Source organism: Thunnus albacares, chromosome 12 (genome assembly GCF_914725855.1).
Source record: "Thunnus albacares chromosome 12, fThuAlb1.1, whole genome shotgun sequence".
Lineage (NCBI taxonomy): Eukaryota > Metazoa > Chordata > Actinopteri > Scombriformes > Scombridae > Thunnus > Thunnus albacares.
The window spans coordinates 5,687,857-5,712,870 of record NC_058117.1 but is presented as its reverse complement, the minus strand read 5'-3'; the positions used below and the strand labels follow the sequence as shown (position 1 = coordinate 5,712,870).

General features: G+C 39.7%; 1 protein-coding gene and 1 long non-coding RNA gene across 2 annotated transcripts; one reads left to right on the top strand and one right to left on the bottom strand.

Annotated features, from left to right (window-relative positions):
* Positions 1 to 3,309: 3,309 nt before the first annotated feature.
* LOC122994634 lies at positions 3,310 to 7,084 on the bottom strand. Its single transcript, XR_006406640.1, has 3 exons — positions 6,984 to 7,084; positions 3,500 to 4,023; positions 3,310 to 3,398 (listed from the first exon to the last, which is right to left on the bottom strand). It is a non-coding gene; the product is annotated as an uncharacterized LOC122994634 (long non-coding RNA).
* A 61-nt stretch (positions 7,085 to 7,145) lies between these two features.
* LOC122994633 (cysteine-rich secretory protein LCCL domain-containing 1-like) lies at positions 7,146 to 23,122 on the top strand. The gene is made up of 15 exons (XM_044369428.1): positions 7,146 to 7,418; positions 8,215 to 8,509; positions 15,908 to 16,026; positions 16,283 to 16,415; positions 17,389 to 17,504; positions 17,667 to 17,767; positions 17,887 to 18,054; positions 18,166 to 18,226; positions 18,480 to 18,546; positions 18,743 to 18,873; positions 19,017 to 19,060; positions 19,163 to 19,235; positions 19,768 to 19,837; positions 20,280 to 20,413; positions 20,770 to 23,122. The coding sequence occupies exons 2-15, from the start codon at positions 8,243 to 8,245 to the stop codon at positions 20,819 to 20,821; spliced, it is 1,536 nt and encodes a 511-aa protein (XP_044225363.1). The 5' UTR covers positions 7,146 to 7,418; positions 8,215 to 8,242; the 3' UTR covers positions 20,822 to 23,122.
* Positions 23,123 to 25,014: the final 1,892 nt, after the last annotated feature.

Sequence of the window (25,014 nt, the reverse complement as noted above, 5' to 3'; positions counted from 1 at the left end):
TAAATCAACTTTGGGCTTATTTATTTGTTTATTTGAGGGAAAGGAGGAAACAGAAATAGGCAAATATAGGTCTCCATGTTGCTGATTTATTTAATAAAATGTCCAAATAAAAAGCAGCAGGAAATGATGTGAAAGAAATCGGTAAATCGGACAATAACACTAACACATCTGTCTCTTATCTGATGGTTTGCGTGCTGCACATGTATATGTTTGAGTGTATCATTCATATATTTTAGTAGACAATTAGGAAACAGATAAACAATTGTAAACGCCACCAGAACCAGCTACAACTTTAAAACTAATGAGTAATTTAATATGAAATGCACCAGTAATGAGTTGGCTACTCATATATTTGATAGTAGAATGACAGCAGAACTGCTAATACTTTCGTAATCTCACTTAAAGCTGCATCAAGTGATTTTTTACAACTAGAGGGCAAAAGGTCTCCAAAATACCAAATAGTTGCCTATTCACACATCCAACAGACACAGAGCTTTATGAACATTCCCTTTGAGGTCTGTTTGTGGCACTCTGATAAATGGAACTCCAATATACATTCTCCCTTTGGCTCTGTTTTGGTCCACTCCAACTCTTTTAGCTTATTCGATGCACAAATATCTTCACCAGACATTCTACTTTACTTAAGGACAACATATCATGCACATTTACAGGTCTATATTTTTAATCCGTGGCTTTACTGGAATATCTTTGCATGATTTACAGTTCAGAAAACTTCTTATTCAATACTGACCCTTTACGCAGACCCTTAACTTGAAGATCCTTTCTCAAAACGCCTGTCAATGAGACTGTAAAAGGCAGGGAAAGCCTCCCTTCCCCTGGGGCTACAAAAGAGACTGCACAGTCTCTGCTCCTCAATATTTTGGCACTTCACCTAACATAACCTGACTCTTGTAGATACCTTGCTAGCAATTAAACTTTCTGCTTGGAGGTGAGCTAGCTCCCTGCCCAAGGCTTCGCTACCAAGGCTCTCTACTCAGCACTTGTTTAACTTGCTAACTAGCCGCTTTGCCACATTTAGCCTAGCTAACATGTACCTGTTTAGCCTTGCTAACCTAACAGCTATTCCCACACCTGTTTAGCAAGCTAACAACTCTGTTTAGCAAGCTAAATTGCCAAGTGGAATGGCACCTGAGAAAAAGAAAAGCTCTTCCAGCTGGTCTAGCAAGGCAAAACTGGGAAGCTGAAATATCGTTCATACACCAGTACTTGCAGGTTTTCTTACTAAGAGTTGGATTCCCACATCGCTTGCCTGGTGTGTCATGGCATGTTGCATGCTAAATCTGCACTTGCTAACCCGGAGACCTGTGCGTACTGTCGCTGATTCCGAAGGACGACCCTGGAAAGGCGTGTGGCGTTCCTGTTGAAGGTGCTGGGAAGCTAAGCTGCATGCGGAGATCCACTGCTGTCTGAAGCCCTCAAGTCCTCTGTAGAGTTTAAACCTGAAGGCAGGGACTTCGATGAATAAGAAGGACAATCATGTGGCGATCAGATGGTTGATATCCTCCCTACCATGAAGTACGTGGGTATGGTGGAGGACCCAGTTGACTTCACTGTCTCCGTCGACAATGTACAGCCCGGTGTGCAGTCTGAGGATGCGCTTTCCCTCGCTGCTTCAGGCGACCTCTGAGAGGATAAGGTCAAAGTCGGAGGTGGAGGAGATGAAAAGGAGCCTTACCAGGTCCTCAGTACTGGAGATCTTACAACCAAGACCAGCACCTTGAAGTGCTGTGGCCTGCTCCACCTCCTCGCCAACAGCTAACTCAGCTTGCAGGAAATTATTTTCTCCCACAACAGCTTGCAGTGATGAAACTCAAAATGCCTGTTTTCCCCAACTTTATGTATGAGCTCACACGGTCCTGGACAGCCGCTAAGGCTATGCTGTCACTGCCGTTTACCCAGTTCTTAGTCTTGAAGGATATGGAGGCTGCAGGGCTAGCTAACATTCTTCCAATGGATGAGACGCTGGCTGTCCGCTTCACACCGAAGCCTAACACCGCGAGCAGCAAACCCACTCTCCCCAGTAAGCCGTGCAGATTCTCCACCTCTCAGCTTGAGAAAACATACAGTGTACTGGGCTGACTGCTTGTGTGCTTAACACGGTCTCGATTCATCAAGCTTATGAAGCGGAAAAACTGACATCATCACTGCTGTTTTATCAGGGCCAGTTCATCTCAGACTATCTGCGGCGGCATTTTCGGTGTGTGATGTTATATCCTCATACTGATGTGTTGTATCGAGTGTACCAACCAAAAGGGAACTGGGTGTTATACGCATAACCAATGTTACCTGAGGGAGGGAAATGAAATACAGCACAAGTCAGCCCCTCACCGCCTATTTGGCTCGGTGAAGTGCAATTTAGATTGAGGAGCAGAGACAGGATCTTTTGCAGCCCCAGGGGAAGGCAGGACTTCCTCTGCCTGTGACAGTCTCATTGGCTTTGACAGGCGTTTTGAGAAAGGTTCTTCAGGTTTGTCTGAAAAGGGTGCAATCCCCATACTGGTGTGTTATACCTCGTTTACCTCCCTCAGGAAACACTGGTTATATGTATAACCACTAGTTCCAGTGCCTGTCTAATTAAGGCCCCCTCCCGAGTAGCCTACTCTGTCTGATTGGCTGCTCCGGATGCCAACAAACCATGAAACTATATTAGTACTATAAGTACTATATTAGTAGGATTTCATTACTTTTTCTCATTCTTTACTCAAAAATGAATTACCATGTAAACCTTACATGCTAAATCATTTTTATAGCATGTGGAACACAAAAACTACACTAGAGCCGATGAGTTGGTGACTTTTTATTAAAAATTCTAGCTACCTTTCAAACATAGCAAAACATCTTTTATTTAGTTTTCTTTTCTTTTGATCACAAACTATGAGTACTTTTTTCAGCTGTATTCGTAAGGCTTGCTAGTGAACATTTTTGGAGTACATTGGCCTTCAGGTGAAAATCTTCACTTTGAGCAATCATTGAATCAGTGGTATTTCCATTTGAAAAGTAGGGAACAAATATTGCATCCAACACAACTAGGTGGGCAACATTGTGCAGCCATGTCTTTGTTGCCTCCAGCCTACTTATCTTGCATCTTTCAAAAGCTTCTTGGGTGTGGTTGACAGATTTTTGCACTTCAGCCAAAAATTCTTTGCTAGCTGCCTCTGGGTCAGGGTTGAGATTTAGCATCACCGAGTGATTTTGCATTAGATTTAATAAACTCATTAGCTGTTGCATTTTTGATGTGGGGGAGGTAAAGCTGCAAACTGGCTGCAAAAAACTGCCCCAGTACCACACTGATGAATGTGACGTCTTCTGTGTATAACATGTTGTTTGCTCCAAAGTTGCTCGAAGATTGGTCATCAATTATGAGTTGCTTTGTGTACCTTGGTGAGATAAACAGACAATAAAATCACATCATCTGCCATAGAGTACACACATTCAATAATGGCAAACTGATTTTATAGCACAAATACACATTGTCTACCTTTCTTTCTCCTCTGTCATTCTGGCAGGACTGTTTACCAGGTGAGGCACCTGCCTCAGGTACTTGCTGACAGGGTGGACATGTGCTTGCTAGTCCTCTCTCATGTTTTTGATGAACGAACATGGGATGGGCACTTAATCTGACACACACTCTCCCCTTGCCTGTCTAGCGAGGGTGTCAAACAGCAAACAACAGGATCAATACTGATATCATATTTGTGCATTAAGTGCACAGCTGGAGTCGGGGGGTGATTCGCTTAGCTTAGCTTAGCTTAGCTTAGCATAAAGGCTAGTGGCAGCTAGCCTGGCTCTCTACAAAGTTAAAAAATCCACCTACTAGCACCTCCAGAGCTCACTAATTAACAATTGTATCTTGTTTGTTTCATCTGCACAACACAACATTAGTGATTTTAGAGTGAGGTAAGTAGTGTAACTGTATTTCTTCTTGATGAACAGTTTATTCCTCCACCCAGCACTTCTGTGCATTGTCTCTGCCGGTTGCCATGAGAAGAGTTCAAGAAGTCACTGCAACCAGTCAAGAAGTTACAGCAAGAAGTTACTTTCTGTAAAATCACAAATTGTCAATTTTACATTTCTGTATGTGAATGGATTAAACAAATAACATACACGTTAAATACTTTTGCTGCATTCCACCTTCAAATCACTAAAAATCAGCTGCTCTAACAATGCCATTGACTGTAAACTATCTACAGCAATTATGTTACATTTTGCTTCATTTTATTTTTTTTGAAGAACTATGTACTACAGCATAGTACATTTTGTACATTTTCCCCTGTTTGAATGCACATAGAGTGCTAACTCTTTTTATGAATCATGTGGCTCTTAAAAGAACCTTAATTTCAGCTAGAGTACAGCAGTCATACAAGGAGTTTGTCTGTTAAGCGTGGTGATATTGCCATGAAGAGTTCAAGGACTCCATGAATTACCACATGTTAAAAGATGTACCTTTCTTGGCTTTAACTCATTTAAGATTGTAAGGGGTAGACATGGCAACTGGATTGCATGGATCAGCCCAAACAACAGTGTTTCATGGGAGGATTGCTCAAGGCTGAAGTTGATTTTGACCAAAAATCTCTTCTTTTTCCAGGAGGGGGCAGCAGAGACTTGTGGAAGATGAATGACACTTCTGAATTTTTAACTATGTAGAACAAGGATTTAAACTGCCAATCATCTGCACACTGTATAAGACTTCCAAGCTCGTCATTCCTGACCAAAATTATTTTTAATTCCAATGTTGCAAATTACACATAAACTGTGGAATACAAATAGTGTAAAAACACAGCAGGCCAGACCTGAAGGCAGTGCCAAGGGACCCCTCACCTCATCTGGCTGAACCAGAAACATGGCTGATGTTGTTTATGCACTGACAATTTCTACTTTAAAGCTAATGTCATTTACCAAAAAAAAGTGTTGTTTTTTGTCATCAGGAAATTTAAGATTGAAACAAATTTCCCATCTCTACATACCTTGGAAGTAGGTTATTTTTTTTCTCCAGAAATCCATATTCAGATTGAAAGAAAAGTCATAGTTGCAGACCTTATTATGCTGCAGTAAATGGGAAATCACTCATTTATTAGTAAGTAAAAACATCTTAGAATATGGAATTATGGGACAGAATTAGAGCTGAAACAATTACTTGATTAATCAATAGGTCAATCAATTATTTAGCAATTATTTAGATATTCAATTAATCTCTTTTTTTCATGTATAATTTTTCAAGTTTCTTAGGTTGTGGATTGTTTTTCAGACAAACAAGCAATATGAAGACTTCAACTTGGGCTCTGGAGAATTTTGATGGACATTTGTCTCTATTTTATTACATTTCAGAGTCTAAATTGATTAACCAATAAATGGAGAAAATAATCATTAGTTGCAGCCCTAGACAGAATGGCCATGACAGCAGACAGGTTGCAGTGTTTGGACTGGGTACGGTATATATTTAACATCTATCCTAAACCATCCCTTCACCCAGTTCTTTCTTAACTTCAGCACATTTTACTGTAGCAATTCATGTTTTGTCTCAATAAATGATTAGATCTCTATTTACTTTGGCATGGTAAAGAATGAGACAGTTGGAATATATACAGTACTGTGCAAAAGTTTTAGGCACCCTAAATGTTTAGATTCTTATCCATTATGCAATACCATCAGGGTAGTGTCTGATCGGTCCCAAATTTATTCATGACATGACAATGACCCCAAGCATACAGCTAGAGACATAAAGAATTATTTTCAGCAACAAGAAGAATGATGAGTCCTGCAACAGATGGCATGGTTTGGCCCCCACAGAGCCCTGATCTCAACATCATGGAGTCAATCTGGGATTACATGAAGAAGCACCTGAGACGGCCTAAATAATAAATCCACAGAAGAACTTTCTTTCTCCAGGATGGTTACAACCCATGGTAACTTGCAGGAAGTTACCATGAAAAACTGTGTTAAAGTGTACCAAGGAGAACTGCTGCTGTTTTAAAGGCAAAGCTGCTTACAGCAAATATTGATTTTGTTCAGGTTTCTGCTGTTTACTCAACTTTGTAAAAAGTTAATTGACAAATTAAAACAATTTCTAGCAATATTTTTGTAAGCATTCTCACTTTACTTTTAGTGCCTAAAACTTTTGCACAGTACTCTATATTTACAAGTACCTCAATGATGACCTAAATGAAAGAGTTCCTGATCATTTGGTAAATTAGTGGACTTTGTGGTTGTTACATACGTGTTTCCATCATATTGCTTAGCTTTTATTTGCATTGTTTAACTAAACATTTCCCTTCATTTTGCCTTTGTACCTTGATGGCAATTTAAAAGAAACTGTCTTGTATGTGCTGGTGTCAGAACAGAGTATGTTGGAATAGAGGAAGCAGAGAGAGGAGAGAGAGAAAGAGAGAGAGGGAGACAACACACACACAAGCGTGCACGCACACATACAAGCCACAAACGTTCACAAATGTTCTAGTGTATGTAAAGGCAGATGAATCAGTGCTTTGTGGTTGTGTGACAGGGGGAATACTGGCCACCCTGCTGGCTGCTGCTGCTTCTGCTGCCATTCTTGCAGACAGCAGCGAAAAACCTGATGTTATCTCTGACAAGTTCAACCCTCAGGAACAAAGAATACACCAGACAAGGGTCAGGAGAATTACTACAATAACCATTGATACATTTTTTGGACACTGTACAGATATGACTGCAAATTAAGAGATGACAAAAGGAACATGAGACAAATGGAAATGTCTTAACTGCAAGTTGGCTTCGTAAGCCTTGTAGGTATTGTGGTTTCTCATAAGGGGTGCTGATAGTTCTCATAGTATTTCCTTGGATCTTTACGCTGCATCTTCAGGGTGCAGCCTTCTTTTTAGCTACCAATAACTGACCGTGTCCTCCTGTCAAATAAAAAACCTGGAAACAGCTAAATGTGCAATATTTGTAACACGAGTAGGTTGCTCTCATAACATCCACAAGTTTACCTTCACGTCACTTTGAGTGCGATCAGGTCCGCTCCTCAAATAGATCAAGTTCCACCAGATCCCTGCCGGCGTGCGTGTGTGTTGGGTGGGGGTGCGGTAGAGGGGGGAGCAAGAGGGGTTTGTGGAGGCGTGGTCGGCTGCATTGCGCGTTGCTAAGCGCAAATTTGGCATATAAACGCAAAATGAGCAGCGGTCCCATGCAGCCAGCAGAGCATTGTGCGACCCTGAGGAATTCAGCAGGTACCTATAGACATTTCTGAGCTCTCTGTCTTTCAGCGTGGATGTACAGCCTGAAAGAGACCTGTCTTCCCTGCACTCATTTTGTGTGATGGATGGTATTGAAATCTCCTTGGATTGGAAAATTGTCATCCCGCAGTAATCTCGCGTTTTGGCATCTGGAATATTGCACCTGGAGGATATTTCTGATCGGTAAAGGTAAACTTGCTCTATACTTTGTCATGTGTACCCAATAAAATTACTTTAATATCATTAAGGACGTGCAGTGTGACTGTGGTACTTTAAAGGAGCTTATAGCGACTTATTTTACATTTTGGGTTTTAAAAGTGAACTCTGAAGGCTATTTTTACAATATTCTTTATCGTGAAACTTTTTCTATAATTTTGTGTAAAAATATCAGTGGAGTATTTTAATTATTTAAGAGTTCATAAAAGAAAAGATCATGGTTATAATCTCTTTTTTTTATCTCACAACTTTAAATGCTGCATGTCTCTCTGGATGTTACACTGAGCACATACAGTAATTCGCTCATGCGCACTAAATCTTACCTTGTGGTCTGTAACATAACGTGTGAAAGCTTAGTTTACACTGGTCCCACTGTGTGTAGTGATGCAGTGACCTCCGGATGCACTCAGGGCGCTCAGCGCTGTATTAGACTCACTGTTTGAAGAGAAGTTCCCTATAATTACAGCATTATTAAACAGAGACAGAAAATAGATTCAAGGTGCCCTTGATCTCCTTTATTAAGATGCTCCAATGTAAGCAAGCTTCAAACAGAGAGGGGACAAGACTAACATAAAAACTGATGCAAAATATAATTTCCGTGTTCTTTTTTAATGAAAGAAATGCCAAAAAAGAAAATACAGACGGTCTAATGGGCTGTGCATTGGTGCAACATTCCATATGAAGCAAATGCTTGTTTGCAACAAGTTAACAGTCTGCATGAATGAACTCAAACTATTCTCCCTCAACATGCACTGTCTCTGTTTTGCAGGCAACAAAGCAGCAGTATTTCCCCCAACATGAAGCTGCCTCTTCAGTTTCTGGGCTGGTTTAGAGCAGTGAGCTTGTTCCTGTGTTTGACCCAGACCGTTGTCTCCATGGTCCTCACCAACTCCACACGACTCGAGTCCATCCTGGACAAGTACAGGGACCGGGATGAGGAGTGGTGGAAGACTAGGGCGAGAGGGAAGAGGGCCATCAGTGAGGGAGACATGCACCTCATCCTGGACCTGCACAACAAGCTGCGCGGTCAGGTTCACCCTCCAGCCTCCAACATGGAGTACATGGTAAGTGCTGAAGACACAGGCTGTCTGTCTCACACTGTTGGTAAGTCTGTGTAATGATGCTGGAATACATCTTATCATTTCAAACCACCATCAGTACCACCATTAGCTACTCTGAAGTCATTACTGGAGATAAATGTAGGCTATTTGTTAGAGATAAGATAATTAAATTCCTTGTGTTAAACAGATGTTAAATCAGTTAATTTGAGTTTACTGTTCACTAAACCCCTCCTCGAACAACTGAAGTTGAAGGTTTGGTGGGAAGTGTCTCTTTTCCAAAACCAAAAAAAAGATATCTATCTATCTATCTATCTATCTATCTATCTATCTATCTATCTATCTATCTTATTGAACAGTGTTTTTATCTGCTGTAATATAAGCTGTAATTGTTAGCATATATGACTGGCTATTTTGCTAGTTGTAACCTAACTCACTATTAATTTCAAGTCCAAGGAGCGTATTGTTGACTAATCCATTACTTCTGTTTGTGGGGTTACGTTCAGAAAAGCCTTGCAAACAACTAGCACATTATTGCGTTCGCCAAACACATCATATTCATCAGTCTCTTGTAAAAAGTGAAACATAGGTCTACTGTTTGAAAATACGAACATGTACTTTTAGCATCCACAGAGGTTATGTTAGAACAAAAATAATAGTCTATGGTCTGAGTCTATTTTTCCTTATCATACTTTTAACAGTACTAGTAACTAGCTCTAGACTGCAATACAAGAGCAATTCTGATTCTTTATTTCCATGTCCGCTACATGGATCATCAACTGGCGAGGATACTGACTGGGGACATACAGCTTTAGTCTCAGCCTTATCATGTAGTGCTAACATTAGCTTAATTAGCTTGCTAGCTGATAAAATCTTGTAATGACAGTTGCCATTTAAGCGGATACAATCAAAGATCACTGGTTAGAAATGAGAAGCCTGCTTTTGTCTACATCTGTCTGAAATCAAGGACCTATTGCTTAAAAAATTAAAAAGTTACTAATTACTACTAAGAATTTTAAGTGGCAAATCTGCCATTGTTATCATTGTTAACTGTATATTTACCTTGTGACAATTGAAAGCTTGAGAGGCAAAGCAACAGTAACTAGGTGTAAATAAGAGGTGCAGGGCTTTATGAATGGTCAGTTTTATTCTGTATGTATGTTTTTCATCAGTGCAACAACTGGCCAAATCAGGGAGGCTTAACATTAAGGTCACCTCTCTCTGTGAGGAAAGCACTTTCCTGACTCTGCCGGTGTTTCTCTCTCAGCTAAAGAAAGAGAAGTAAGGAAGGAAAGACAGAGAAAATGAGCTCTGCAAACCAAAGCCACTGTCTGGCTAGCTCCAGCCTCCTCCTTGCCCGCCCTCGCTGACCCTGGCCCCGATCCAGCTTTCACCCCCGCAGTGTTGTCCTGCCCTCTACCTCAACCATACTGCCCTCCCTCCCTCTCTTCCTGCCTTGCGTCTCTTACTCTATCACTCCATTTCTCCTCTTACTGACTCTTTTTCTCCCTGCCTTGCTCTTTTGCCTTCTTGATCTTCAGCCTCACAAGCTCTCCCTCAGGCTTTTCTTCACCCTCCTTCACTTTTGCGCTCTCCCTCGCCTCCTCTCTCCCCATCCATCGCAGCTCACTCAAACCCTGGCCGACGCCAATGTTATCTTTTATTTGATCCTCCACGCATCTCATTTTGGGTGCCATGGCGGTGAATCTATTTCAAACATGTTCAGCCTCACCGTTTGAAGTGCGGGGCACAGTAGTGTAAATGTATGTTATGTACACTAATCCAGTGTTTCTTAAGCAAGGGATACTATTACTGATGATAATGATGTGGTAAGGCAGAGTACTGATGAGGACCAAGTATTTGGTTTTCAGATTGCAGGATTTGGAGGCCAAGGGGGCTACATGCACCTCATTGCAGCTTTCAGTCCTTAATTTCATACAAACCATTCAGCACATGCCTTTAAAGCACTGTTGCGTCTGTTAATCTAAAACACGTCACTTCATGCCCAGCAGATTTTCCCAAGTAATATAACCTGTTTAAAGGTTCCCGTAATCACAACCACTTTCTATACTGTATATTGAATTGCAAGCATTTACGTGAAGCAGTTTGCATACTTTGAATTAAGTCAACAAAAGATGGCTTCTTGTTCTTCTTCCTCAATATTTTTCTTTGCAAAGAGGTACCTCTAGAACGCGTCCTAAATCCATTGCTGCCAGACTGCACATTTTGCACTTACTTCTGTAGCAGAGGTGGTCCTGGCAGATGGCTGGAAACAGCGCTGTATTTTGGGAACTTAATGCTCTTTGGAATGCAAAAGGAGATTGGTAGTTGTTACCGTGACCTTTCTCCAAAGGCTGGCGGGCAGTCCATCTTCCTCTCTGCTGGATAATTGAGGGTGAAGAATAACAAGAGCTTGGAGAGAATAATGAGCTGGCAAAGACCATTAGTATCTACTGGAGATTGTTTGCAGTGAAAGCTTCATGCAGAACTCGGGTTTCATTATAACCTGTAGCAGTACTGATTCATGGCCTGTGCAGGTGGACGGACTGCTTTATAAGGAGGGTGTTCCAAATGGCTACACTCAAAGACAGGGAAAAGCCTGCCATCATAGAAAGGGGTGAGATACAGTTAGATAATGGCACATACTTTTGGGCAATCTCCCCTGGAAGACTTTCATCGTGTTGCACTCGTTTGTACACATGAAAAGTAAAGGAAGTAGTAGTGAGAAGAATGAAAAAATAGCTTAAAATCCTGCTCACTTTCTCAGTTCTGCACACCTGGCCAACCATTGCTTGTCAGATTGTCTGCTTCAGAAAGCTACAAAAATTGTTGGATGCAGCCCCCCTAATTCCAATGTTGGAAATCAGTGGAGAGGGGGGAGGTTTCAGATGCTCTTCAACGATCCGAAACACACTTACCTTAAAGCATACTGAATTCTTCAGGAATTTAATTGTACTTAGTAGTATAGTTTTGCATCCAAACGTTACTCTTATATGTGAAAATGTCACATGACCTTTCCAAAAACAACATTTATGAATGTTTTCTGAGCTGCTACCCCTATGGTTAAGGTTTTCTTGGGGTTAGGCAAATAAAAGATTGTCTTCATGGTTAGATGAAACCAACCTTGACTTTTGGTATAAGACAGAGCACAAACTGCAGTTTCCAGTGTTGAAGTCACACAGCTTTTACACCCAACAATCAACCATGACGTCCTTCCTAAAGCTGCTTTCGGAACAAGTTTAGCCCTGTGTGAAAAACATAGCCCGCTTATTCATTTTAAGGAGTCTAGTCCTCCAATGCAGAGGGCAAAAAACGCAGAGTAGTCTGGTAAAAGAGTTGAATCTGGCTCAACTTTTGCTGGATCACATTGCAACAGTACTTGGGTGCAATCCTTCTGTTTTATTAATGCAGTAATGTTTTTGGTCTGAATATCCATTAAGAGTTATGGTTTAAAGTCATTGTACTTCCACCTTTGCTAAGAGGACAGTCATTATTCACTTGACCACTAGCAGCTTGTAAGGAGCATATACTTATTGGTTGATGTTTTTTGTCAGGGACCAGTAACCTTATGGAGAATTCGCTGGTTGCCCAACAACTGCTCAGAGCCGAGGAATAGTCCAGTTGCCCCCATTGGAAAAATAAAATATTACCTCTGTGTTGGTATCTCAACTATAGCTGGGTTGTGGCCATAGAAGCAGAGTCAAAATATCCCCTCTCCAATCAGGCCTGAACAGTAAGCAGCACCACAGTGAATGGGCAACAGTGTGCTCAGTGTGTTAACCTTACCAAACATATGGAACGCATTATGATGGTCAATCACAGCAGTTACAACTCCACACTTAAGCATTATCCTATTAGTTTTGACGGGTGATAGCTATAATGCAACCAAACAGTATGCCAACAGCAGTACACACTGCACCTATTCTTCTCCCTCCCCAACAGAGTCAACAGTAAATTAACTTTACCACAACATTTGAATCGCTCAATCCCATAACCATGGTCTGCTTTTCTGCTTTGTTCAAAGCAAGTGGTGTGTGAATACTTTTCAGGTATTTTGACTTCAACTATGTTTAATTTTGTTGAGTTTTTACAGTAAAGATGGCATCAAGCGCCCAAACAGAGGCTCACTGTTTTGGTAGCTTTATTTTCTCTCAGCTTGTTTTATGAGACCAGAACTTACTGGAAACAAGCTATGAAACAACCACATTGAAGTAGTAGCACAAAGCTGCCAGTTGCTGTGGTGGTAGTGATACCTATCTGTTTCTCATCCTCACTCTCGTGTATGTGTCTGTGTACGAGAGAGTGTGTGTGTTTAATAGGAGAGGCCTAGTTTTGACAATACTGTGTTAAATTTGTGAGAGGCATACCACAGTACTTTAAAGTAAAGAGCAGGTTCATCTTTTAGGTTCACTTTGTCTCAAGTATGTTTGGTTACTTTTAGATTAGTTTCAGTGGAATTTATGGTAGTTAAATTTCCTCTAAGAGAATGATGAGATATCTGAAAAAGGCAATGAGTAGCAATTAAAGCCACAGCTACAGTAAGTGGCCACTTAGCCCACTTAAATCACAAGGGTGATCCAGAGTGGAGTTGCAGGTCTGCAAACATCTGTTGCGGGCAGAGCTGCTTTGGACTCGGAAATAATGTCATTTTCTGAGTTTAATTAAAGCCACAGCTACAATAAGTAGCTCTGGCTTTAACCTTGATGGGTGGAGCCCAATAACCACTGTTTGTCTGACTTAGTAACTTTAGCCTGAAGCCAAGTGAAGTGAAAACTAATATTATCAAATCCAGTGCTTTCACTGCTGCCTGAAAAAGTTATCTGCTTACCTAAGCTGACCTTCCAAGTTCATCCCTCTTGAGGCAAATACCTTTTTAACCAAGAGCCATTACTGTCAAGTCAAGTCAAGTCAATTTTATTTATATAGTGCCAAATCACAACAGAAGTTATCTCAGGGCACTTTTCACTTAGAGCAGGTCCAGACCGTACTCTTTAATTTACAGAGACCCAACATTCCCCCATGAACAAGCAGTTGGCGACAGCAGCAAGGAAAAACTCCATTTTAACGGGAAGAAACCTTGAGCTGAACTAGGCTCTAGGTGGGCGGCCATCTGCCTTGACTGGTTTGGTTGAGAGAAAAGGAAGGAGGGGGAGAGAGAGACAGAGAGAAGCACAGCAATGACAATAATAACAATAACAGCAATAATAATAACAGAAATAGGACTAATAATAATAATATAATAGCAGGTGTGGGCATCAAACAGGAGCACAGCAGCACGGGCTCCACAGCCATGGTCTATTGAAGCCCGCGACCCATAACCAGGTAGTCTGCAACCATGATCGATAGAGACCTGTGAGACAAGAAAGCACAAAAACTTCGGGGAAGAAGCCAAGTTAATAACTTGCATTAATAGTACATGAATGTGTACAGATGGAGAGGGGGAGGTGGAGAGAGGAGAGAGAAGCAGTCTAGGCCTATAGCAGCATAACTAGGGGCTGGTCCAAGGCAAGCCTGGGCCAGCCCTAACTATAAGCTTTATCAAAAAGGAAAGTTTTGAGCCTACTCTTAAACGTAGAGAGGGTGTCCCAGACCTAATCTAGAAGATCATTCCACAGGAGAGGAGCCTGATAGCTGAAGGCTCTGCCTCCCATTCTACTCCTTTCTACAGCTTCATTCTGCACCAGCTGGAGAGTCTTTAGAGACTTGTTCGGGCAGCCTGATAATAAGGAATTGAAATAATCCAGCCTAGAAGTAACAAATGCATGGACTAGTTTCTCTGCATCTTTTTGAGACAGAATGTGCAGGATTTTTACAATATTATGTAGTTGAAAAAAGGCAGTCCTTGAAATTTGTTTTATGTGGGAGTTATCTTTGATCAGGATATGTCCTGATCAAAGATAACTCCCAGATTCCTTACAGTGGAGCTGGAGGCCAGGGCGATGCCATCTAGAGTAGCTATATGATGATTTTTTTCACACATAGAATACTGTTTTACTAACTGGTCCCTTGCAGGTGTAACAAGACTTAAACTAACAGAATTACTCTTCAAGCAATAAAAATTCTTGATAAAAAAACACTTTCGTTCCATCATTGTACCATCCTGGAAAAATATCATTTATTGAGTTTTGAGAACTTTAAAAACTAAAAATATGCTTGTTTTATGTATAAGACTTTGCATGGGCTTGCCCCGTTTCCTTTAAATCAATTTATTAAACAGAGGGCTGACAGTGGCAATAGCACCAGGGCCACCACTAGAGGGGACTGTGTGGTGCCATTTAGACACACCACATTTGGACAAACTGCGCTATCAGTAAAGGGAAGTAAATATTGGAATGGCCTACCACTTGCAATAAGGGAGTGCCCCACATATTCCACTTTTAAGTCTCATCTCAAACAATGGCTCACGGCAAACCAGAACTGTGATCATTTTTAACTGGACATGTGCACAATGTATCTCGTCCTTTTATGCTGTGTATTTGTATATATGTATTTGCATGTTACTGTTTAAACTGTTTCTGTTTTTGTTACCTGCCTAGGGACTACAGATGTAGTATTTTTTGCTAAATCCAACAAGTGTACATCCTGTATTGTATACTGATGTTCATTAATGTGCTCAGTCCCTATAAAATAAGCAAAATAAATAAAATACACAAATAAAATAAATAAATAAATATAATTAGATAATATGTTTCTAAGGTGTCTAGGGCCACGTACGATAACTTTGGTTTTGTCTGAGTTTAGTAGCAGAAAATTGCAGGTCATCCAGGCCTTTATGTCCTTAAGGCATGCTTGGAGTTTAGTTAACTGATGGTTTCATCTGGCTTCATTGATAAATCTAATTAGGTATCATCTGCATAACGATGAAAATTTAGTGTTTCCTAATAATATTACCTAATGGAAGCATATGTAATGTTAATAGTATTGGTTCAAGCACAGAACCTTGTGGAACTCCGTGTCTAACTTTTGTGTACATGGATCATTAACATGTAAAAACTGAAATCAATCCGATAAATGGACTTAAACCAGCTTAATGCGGTTCCTTGAATGACAATTAAATGTTCTCGTCTCTTTAATGTGTTGGTCAGTAGTATCAAATGCAGCTCTAAGATCTAACCAGACAAGTGCAGAGAGAAGTCCTTTGTCCGATGCAGTTAGGAGGTCATTTGTAACTTTCACCAGTGCTGTCTCTGTGCTATGATGCACTCTAAATCTAGACCAAAAATCCTCAAATAAACTTTTGTTATGTAGAAAGTCACACAATTGATTGGTGACTGCTTTCTCAAGGATCTTAAAGAGAAAGGGAAGGTTAGATATAGGTCTATAGTTGGATGAAACGCCTGAATCAAGAGTGGACTCTCTAAGAAGATTGTGTGTCTTTGTTCTGTGTAAATGTGTGCTCTGCAGGTATGGGATTACGAGTTAGAGAGGAGCGCAGAGCACTGGGCACATACCTGTCGATGGGAACATGGACCGAGCCACATGTTGACACAAATAGGCCAAAACCTTGGGGCGCACTGGGGCAGGTGTGTATGTAAAAATATTAGAGACAATACCAAATGAATTTTAGCTACAAGCAAACCTGCCTTTTGTTAAGGCTATGTGTCCAAACCTCGCAGCTAAGAGTGGTTGTATTTTGTTGTTCTTTGTATATATATATGTATATGTATATGTATATGTATGTATGTATGTATGTATATATATATACACACACCTTTGTGGAGGTCTAATCATCCTGGATACTTGAGAACACACAGTATAACACCTTCTCCATCACTTTAGGGACCGCCCGCCCACCTACCATGTCCAGGCCTGGTATGATGAGGTGAGGTACTACAGCTATCCCTACTCTCAGGAGTGCAACCCACACTGCCCATTCAGATGTTCAGGACCTGTTTGTACTCACTACACTCAGGTAAGGGCTGTCATATTAACATGTTCTAAAGGCAAAAAAATGTGTAATTATTTATTCACTGTAATCGATATTCATTTGGTTTACAAATACACATTTAAAAAGGCTGAACACAGTATTTAAAAAGACAAAAGTTAAGGCGATGAGCCCTTCCAGTGGGGGTCTTTTGTTGCATGTCATACCCCTCATACCCCTCTCTAATAAAGCATATCCGGAGCCGTATTCTCCACCAGAGGACACTTTTGCGTCGCCTCTTGTAGCAGAAGAGAAATCTTTTGGATGCATGGGATCAAAATACATCAAATATTTAATGGCCCTGCATGCCCACCTGGGTGCTTTTAGTTATGTTGCCTTTCTAGACCTCTTTTCAGGTTGAATTTGGATAGAGATACTGTATACTGGGAGTTTGCTGAGGTCACCAAACTACCAAAGTTGTCCCAAACTAACAAGCGCAACAAAACAAGTCTGTGCCAAAATTCCCAAGAATCCAGATACTTCTAAATAAGACTCATATATGATGAAATCCATGTTGGATACTCTCATCGTAGCATCTAGTTTATGTTTCAAAAACATATTGAGGAACCTTACTTTTTGCTTGGTAGTAAACAACTGAGACATTGTATAGCTTATGAAAATAAGGGCCATGATACAAATACATTGTGACCCACCAGTTCAAGGGCTCAGTCATTTAAGAATGCTACTTTTAGTGTGGAGAGGCAACTGCGGCGTGTGAATGAACTTAAAAAGACACAAATCTGTACCTAAGCCTTTTCTCTTAAATGTTGCAAAATTGCTAATGTAACTGTGAGAGCAGGATGTACCAAGCATCCATTGTGTCTCTGGAAAATCATGCTGTACTGCAGATAGTCCAACACTGACACTGACTGATTGACAATGGGTTTTTGAAAATTCAGTAACAAGCTTATGTGAAAAATATCATTGAACACTTTCCTTTCACATGCATTTAAATTTTCAGTTGGTGTGGGCCACAAGCAATCGTATTGGCTGTGCCATCAATGTGTGTTACAACATGAACGTGTGGGGAATGATCTGGGCTAAAGCTGTTTATCTGGTCTGCAACTACTCTCCACCGTAAGTTTTTACCATGACAACACAATTTGATACAATCTCCTCAAAATAACAGAGATCATAAATAAAATCAATGTGTGTCATCATCTTCAACTAAATACTAGAGATTTGGACAAATTTCTGCTCCTTTTAAATATGACAAAATCCCTGTTGTTGTTTTTTCAGGGGCAACTGGTGGGGTCATGCTCCATACAAATATGGAGCGCCATGCTCTGCATGTCCAGCCAGCTATGCTGGAGGCTGCAGGGACAATCTCTGCTACAAAGGTGGGTTAGGGTCGGACATGTGGTTTTCTGCCTTCACAAAATTGTCAAAGCACGTAATTTTAATAAAAGAGACTACACAATGACAAAATCTCAAGCTGGCATGGTACCCATGTTTTCAGAAGGGGGTGTTGAGAGGCGTCCAGCTCCTGAGATCGAGGAGACCAACTACATTGAACCTGAGCCGGATCCAGTGAGAGACAGGGAGCCCCAACCCAGGGCCCAGACACCAAACCCCTCACCTAATGACAACCTGGAGAAAAACCAGGTTGTCAACACAGAGCAGATGTGTAAGGACAGCTCCCACAAAACTACATCTCCCTGAATGGGATAGTTATGAGAACATTATTACAAGCATTACCACAAGTTTATGAAAAGCTGTCATTTGTTTGTGATTTTAGCTCAACAGGTCGACTGTCAGACTAAGCTGAGAGATCAGTGCAAGGGAACAACTTGTAACAGGTAAATGCTGATGAAAAGAATGACTCTGCAGCAGACCACCATCAAATAATGTATCCAAATTCTGGGAAATAGTTACTGTAATTTGCTTATAATACCAAGAGTGGGGCGGGAATTATCAGGACAGTTTAGATTGCATCAGATAATTTATCATTTCCAGAAAAAGAAAACTGAATTAACTTTACGAGAATGGAGTTAGTTCAGATAAGTTCAAATAATACATGCTTATGGTCAATTATGTTGATTCTGCCCATAGATATGAGTGTCCACCTGGCTGCCTTGACAAGGCTGGAAAAGTAGTGGGGACTGGATATTATGACATGGTAAATGATCACCAACAAGTATAATGTATTTATTGTATTGCATGGTTTACAAATGATAAGTCTCTTTAATCATATAGAGCTCTGACTGTAGAGCGAACAGTTAGCTTGTAGCATGTATGTATGTAATGAAAGTTCATGTTTGTTTGAAGACACAGTTTGCTCTACATTTATTTGCTTGTCTTTGTCAATTATCCAGCAATCCAGTGTGTGTGGAGCTGCGTTACACTCTGGTGTTATAGACAATGACGGAGGATGGCTGGATGTGACCAGACTGGGCAGAAAACAGCAATTCACCAAATCATACAAGAATAGTATTCAATCAGTTGGGTATGAATCAGCCTCTGTACTTTGTTTATTTATTTAAAATGTTTTGTTTTATTAATAGATATGTACCTTCTGTATAGGGTCTGTTTTAATATGATGCATGGGTATTGCAGTGAGTATAACATCAGCTTTGTTTAATTTCACAGGAAAAACAGAAGTGCAAATTCCTTCAAAGTAGAGTCGGTGCCTGGTAAGAAGTACATAATCACTTTTCACTTGAAAGATACAATTATCATGTAGTCTGTATTAAGAAACACTGTGGGGTCATTTTGCTGTCCTTTTTTTCTCCCAGTGAAAGCAGTAACATGTGACACCACTGTGGCACTTTTCTGCCCTTTCAAGAAACCAGTACGACACTGTCCCAGGTAACTGCTGCTGTGAATGTGTTCAACGAAAAAAGTGGACCAAAATCATCTCAACGGAAAAATTAAATCACAATAGGTTGGGCCAAAGAGCCCAGTCATTCAAAGTAACCTAGGTTCACTATTTGGCCCACATGACCCTCCAAATTCAAAGTGAAGTAGCAATGCTAGCATCTGGCCAGCTGGCCTACCAGCCTGTCAATCCTTCTACATCATCATTTGTATGTACATTTTGATAAGGGGTACCTGGTTTGTCATTTAATTTATTTTTCTTATTTTTACACTCCAAGTCCTGTTTTTTTTAGTTTTTTTTTTAAACTCTGCTCATTTTTGCAAAGATTGTTCTGTTAGAAAAAATATTCAGTTAAAAAAGGAAGAAAAACATTTACATGTCCTTATATACTAGACAGCTCTCCTGAAAATCGGTTGCTTGATTGATATGATATAACACATAGATCCAACGGTAAGAACATACACAGTACAGCCAGTGTATATAATGAAAATATCCTGAAGTGAGCTCTGGCTTTTTCCTCAGGTTGTATTGTCCCAGGAACTGTATGCGTGACAGTCGAGCCAAAGTCATTGGGACAAAATACTACTCAGATGTAAGTTTTTACATGATTGTCATGATTTGACTTTCCCCACCTTTCATTGATAATTTTGAAGCAATAGTCATTTTTCACAGTAAACAGTTTGACAAATCAAAGCAAGCAAAGCACAGGTGTAACTTATAACATTCATGATGGCTCTTTTCAATTTGCATGTTACAGTAAGTCAAGCTAGAGAGGCAGTATGTACAATACCTAGAAAAATTGTGTTTTGAGATTCAACCACCAATTGCGCCATTATACTTAAACACATACCGTATAACAGTTCATTGTCAAAAAAGCATTATCTTCTCTCTTTATTGTTACCACAAGTAGAGGCACCACTTGAATTTTTCATGTTGTTTTACATGATATTGCAATCACCAACCAGACACAGAAGTTTTTTCTTGACTGATTTGATATGACACCATGTTAACACGCAGTGGCCTGTTTCATCCAGAAATCCAGCATCTGCAGAGCAGCCATTCATGCTGGAGTAATCCAGAATGAGTCTGGAGGTTACCTTGATGTGATGCCTGTGGACAAAAGGAGGCAGTACAGTGGCAGTTACCAGAATGGCATCACCTCAGAGAGGTATTGTTAAAAAAAAAAAAGAAATATATATACATATATATACAATGTAAACATAGAGGTATAAATGTGTTAGTAAAAATATATATATTGGGCTAATTTCATGGATTCCAGATATGAGAACTGGCAAAAAAATATATGGAATTGAGTTGTATGCATATTTTGTTTTATATTGAGCTGGATGTTGTTTTTAGCTCAAATTCCAATCTGCAATTACATTCATCTATGTGATTAGCAGATTTCAGTGACTATATCAATATTCAAATCCATCTTTACATCAGAACTTGTCCTTGCTGTGACTGAAAAACAACCCACACATGTAAAACATCTCTGTCTTCTCCCCACTCTTCTCCTTCCAGCTTACTGAACCCGACGGGAGGGAAAGCCTTCAGAGTGTTTGCAGTCATCTGAAAAACCACTCTCAAAGGACAGAGTACCGTCAAACATGGCCACTTCACATCCAGCAAACCCACTCATTATCATCTCACAACCTGTAATTACAGTCATTCTTACAGTAAATAATTTAGCTTTTCAGCCTCTGACCCTAAAAGTGTAACCCAACTTTACTCAAGGCTTCCCTTTTAGGTTTGAATCAGAGTGAATGAGTTTCCAATAATAGCTTAGCAAAAGATGTTTGGCGAATGATGATCTTGGATGTTTTCTGCCTTACATCTTTTTTAAATTTCTAGAGCTAACCGTAATAATCACATTGGGCTGCCATGCATCTTTTGCTGCCATGATATCATGACATCATGTTTTTGAACACTTATACACAACCAGATTTAGCACCACTCCAACTGCTTCCCATTATTTAAGAATGTGAAGGTAAAAATATAATGTCACAGGTTTTTTTTATCTGCTAAACGTAGAGATATACGAGGTAAATTACAGGGCAACGTAGATGGGTGCAGATCCCAGCAACTGGCACCAAATTGAGACACGCGTCATACCCATGCCCATCACACTTGCCCAAAATACTGTAGTATATTTCTATGGAGGACCACACCAGACATATAGGGAAAATATAAGAATGAATGACTGGATAAAATTAATAAGTAAATTACATATAAATTAATAAAATAAGATGAACAATTGAATCTATAAAAATGAAAAAAATTAATCCCATCAATGTATGTTGACTTTCACCTCAGTATTTATCAGCAGGGTCTTTTTTTGTGCAGGAAGGATTGTTTTTCTGTCAGCAGAATCTATTTTAATTTATGGCACTCCCATGACACTTGATTTATTTTATCTTCAATATGCACATGAAAGTATGGCCTAATTTGTTTCCCTTTAAAGTACAATCTAAGGAAGTTTCAAGCCATCCAATATTACTGATTGGTGATATATGTCATTTATGTCTATTTATTGTACTAATCACACCATAGAAATGCTAGATTGGGCAGTTTTCCACTTACTGGGCTGCTCTTGATTGTGGAAAAACATGTTTTATTATTGTGTCGTTATTGTTGCTGAATCATTAATTTAATTAAAATACAGCATAACAACAATAATACAAGTGCAATAACAATAAAGCACCACTGCGATTAATATTTGTTGGCATAAGTTGTATTCTACCATAGTGTAGAAAAGATGTATGCCCGACCCTGTTGCCAGACAGAATATTGCTTCTGGATTATTCTCCAAAAGCCTTGATTATGTTCCCTGACAACATGGAACATGAGTTCAATGCCAATGCAACTAAGAGATTTGGTTAAGTTCAGGGAAAGATGAAGCTAAGTTAACTAATTAAGCTAGCTTTAACTCCATAAATTGGTTGAAGATTCTGTATTCGCCTGACTTTTTAATATTTCCAGCTGACTCATTTTAAATGCTCTTTTAATATACACTTGCGACGTTCATATTTGCTACATACAGTACATAATGTTGTGCTTTAAGACTGAGGTTAGCTGCATGTGCCAGGTAAGACATCAACATTCTCACCAGTTGATGATCCATGAGAAAAGAAACAAAGAAACACCTTTGTTTTTGTACTGCAGTGTAGAGCTACGTAGTCCTAATATTACAAGTATGATAAGGATAAATGTAAGATCTGTTTGGTTGCTTAGCTTACAAAATTAAGACACACCTGAGCTGTCTGGCAGGAGTAGTAATGTGTCTGGAGTAACCCACATGGGCTTGCTTTACTTCCGCAATTTGAAGATAAAACTGACTACATCATGGTTTTGTTTAAGTGCTAAATATAAAACAGATAAGGTCATGCTTATGAGAAAGACATTTAATTTCCTAATATGTCTGGTTAGGGCCTCCATATATTGTATGTCTGGTCAGAGTGGTAATATACTGTACAATATAGCTACAATGCAGGCAGTGAAAATATAGATTGTATATTTTTGTACATATTACATAATAATGTTGTAAATAATACTGAACACTCTATGCTATCAAATGCTGAATTGCTATTGCTGCATTTTTCATTTTCATTTCTAACACATTGCCAGCCGACAAGCAATAAATAGTAGATGGATAAAACAGGCTCTGCATGCAAGGTATATACTGTACTGTATTTGTCACTCAAGCTGTTATTTTTATAAAGGACTAATTCTACCATAATTTCAATATATTCATATGTTTGTAAATATTGTTCATGTAACATATTGTTGTATTTTATGCTGCATTTCCCAACTTTTGTTTTATAGATTTATATAAATGAACCCTGGCTGGCCAGGTATATGCATGGCAGAATTACAATTAAAAGACTTGGAAAGAAAGATTCAAATGTTTAGTTACTTTTTTGTGTCATTGGTCATTTTATCAATAAATCAATAAGCTATATGTGAAAGTCTCAGAAAATACAGTTCCTAAATGATGCAGCAACAACAGTTCTGAAATCTTGCTGACCCCAAGGTACAGGCTTGTCTCTGCTCCGTAGTTTACATTGTATTACATTACACTTGTTTTCAGTTTTTGCAGACATATGGTTGAGTGGCCACACTTATTTTAATATCAGTCCCTACAGTGTCCAGATAGCCTGAGGAATCTGGGCATTAACATTTCAACAACTTCTCAAATTCAGCTGTGGATCAAACTTTCAAATGAAATCTCTTTCTAGAAAGCTGTGGGTGTTTCCAGGAACCGAGGGGAACACAGAGGAAGAGAAAGCTGCTTGTTTCAGGTTCCAGGGAGGAGATCTTATCTACCACTTAGCTTTGCATGTTTCAAGTAAAGAGCAGAAAACTTGCCAGTTCAGTCAAAACAGTTGATGTCATTACAGTTTACCAACTCAACTAAACACATAAACTATTCATGTTCCGTCAGTCTAATTTAAGATTTCTGCCGTAGAAACTGCCTAAAATAATACATCTCAGTTCATGAGTGCTGACTTTGGATTCAAGATGTACGACATTTTGCATTCAAGGAATAAAACATCTTAAGAAACATCATAGTTCCAAAGTTCATTGGGAAAATAAGCCATTATAAAACACCACCAGCCTTATCTGCACACTGTGTTAAAGGTGTCATGTTTCATTTTTCACCTCGTACTATATCAATCACCACAATACTTAAATTTAATTTTCATATGTTTTATAACACCATTCATATTTTTACAGTGAACAAAGTTTGATGTCAGTGCAGAGGGTTCACTGATGTTGAAGTGCTTTGGCCTACTTGCTGTGCCAGCAGCCAGACAGACAAAGACTAACTTTGTGTTTTCTTGATCTCAATCTCTCAACTTCCTGGGATGCATTTCCGTTCCTTCCTCTGCACTGGCACAGATGTGGTCAGACTCCAGTTGAAAAGTCCCCGTCAGTCACCCCTTAACACACACGAAGAGCCACACACGTACGTGGAGACAGATAAAGTAGTCACATAAAAACACTGCACTTACTTACTTTTAAATGAGGTACTGAGTTCAACTGATTCTGAAAAGGAATTTTGGAGGCTGATACTGAAATTTGGTAGAAACATTTCACCAAGAATTTTGTTCTTCACACCCTCAAATAACTTTTAGACATTAAAATATCAATTAAAAAAATCAACATTAGTCAATATACCCTAAACTGGCCAGTTAAGGTAAGATAAGTAATATGGGTCTGGACATGACCTCTTTCCCAAATGTATATCACATAAAGAAACTATGAACCAAGATTAAATATACTAACTGGGTCTGGGCCAGGTCTCCCGGAGAAAAAATGCAAACATTGCAGTGTTGTCAAAATTCACAGGACCATGTTGTAGAGGCAGCCATTGGCACAAAACATCTGTGAACTGCTCTGGTCAGTTAGCCAGCCTGTCAGTCAGAAAACAGTCAGTCAGCCATCATGCCAGTCAAATAGGAGCTTATCCGGGCATTTAGAGCGGGCAGGCAGGAGTCCATCAGCAAAGATTACAGTTTGTGAGTCATAACTCCATCTGTCAGACAGGCTGCTAGGTTGGTCAGACAAATAGAGACTCACAGAGCCAAGCAGCCCATTACAGCAGAGAAGCAGGTTTCTCAGTCAGTCAACCAGACTGTCAATCAAGCAAATATTTTACAGTGGTTTTCAGGAATCTGGATTTTAAAGGACTAGTTCAACATTTTGATAAATATACGTATTCCTTTTCTTGCCAAAGAGTGGTATTAATCTTCTCATTTAACTCTC

Excerpts from the sequence above, each read along its gene's own strand:
- LOC122994633 (XM_044369428.1), top strand. The coding sequence starts at position 8,243 with ATGAAGCTGCCTCTTCAGTTTCTGGGCTGGTTTAGAGCAGTGAGCTTG. Across the intron at positions 16,416-17,388 it reads TTTGTACTCACTACACTCAG|TTGGTGTGGGCCACAAGCAA; the intron begins GTAAGGGCTGTC and ends TTAAATTTTCAG. Across the intron at positions 19,061-19,162 it reads CAAAGTAGAGTCGGTGCCTG|TGAAAGCAGTAACATGTGAC; the intron begins GTAAGAAGTACA and ends TTTTTCTCCCAG.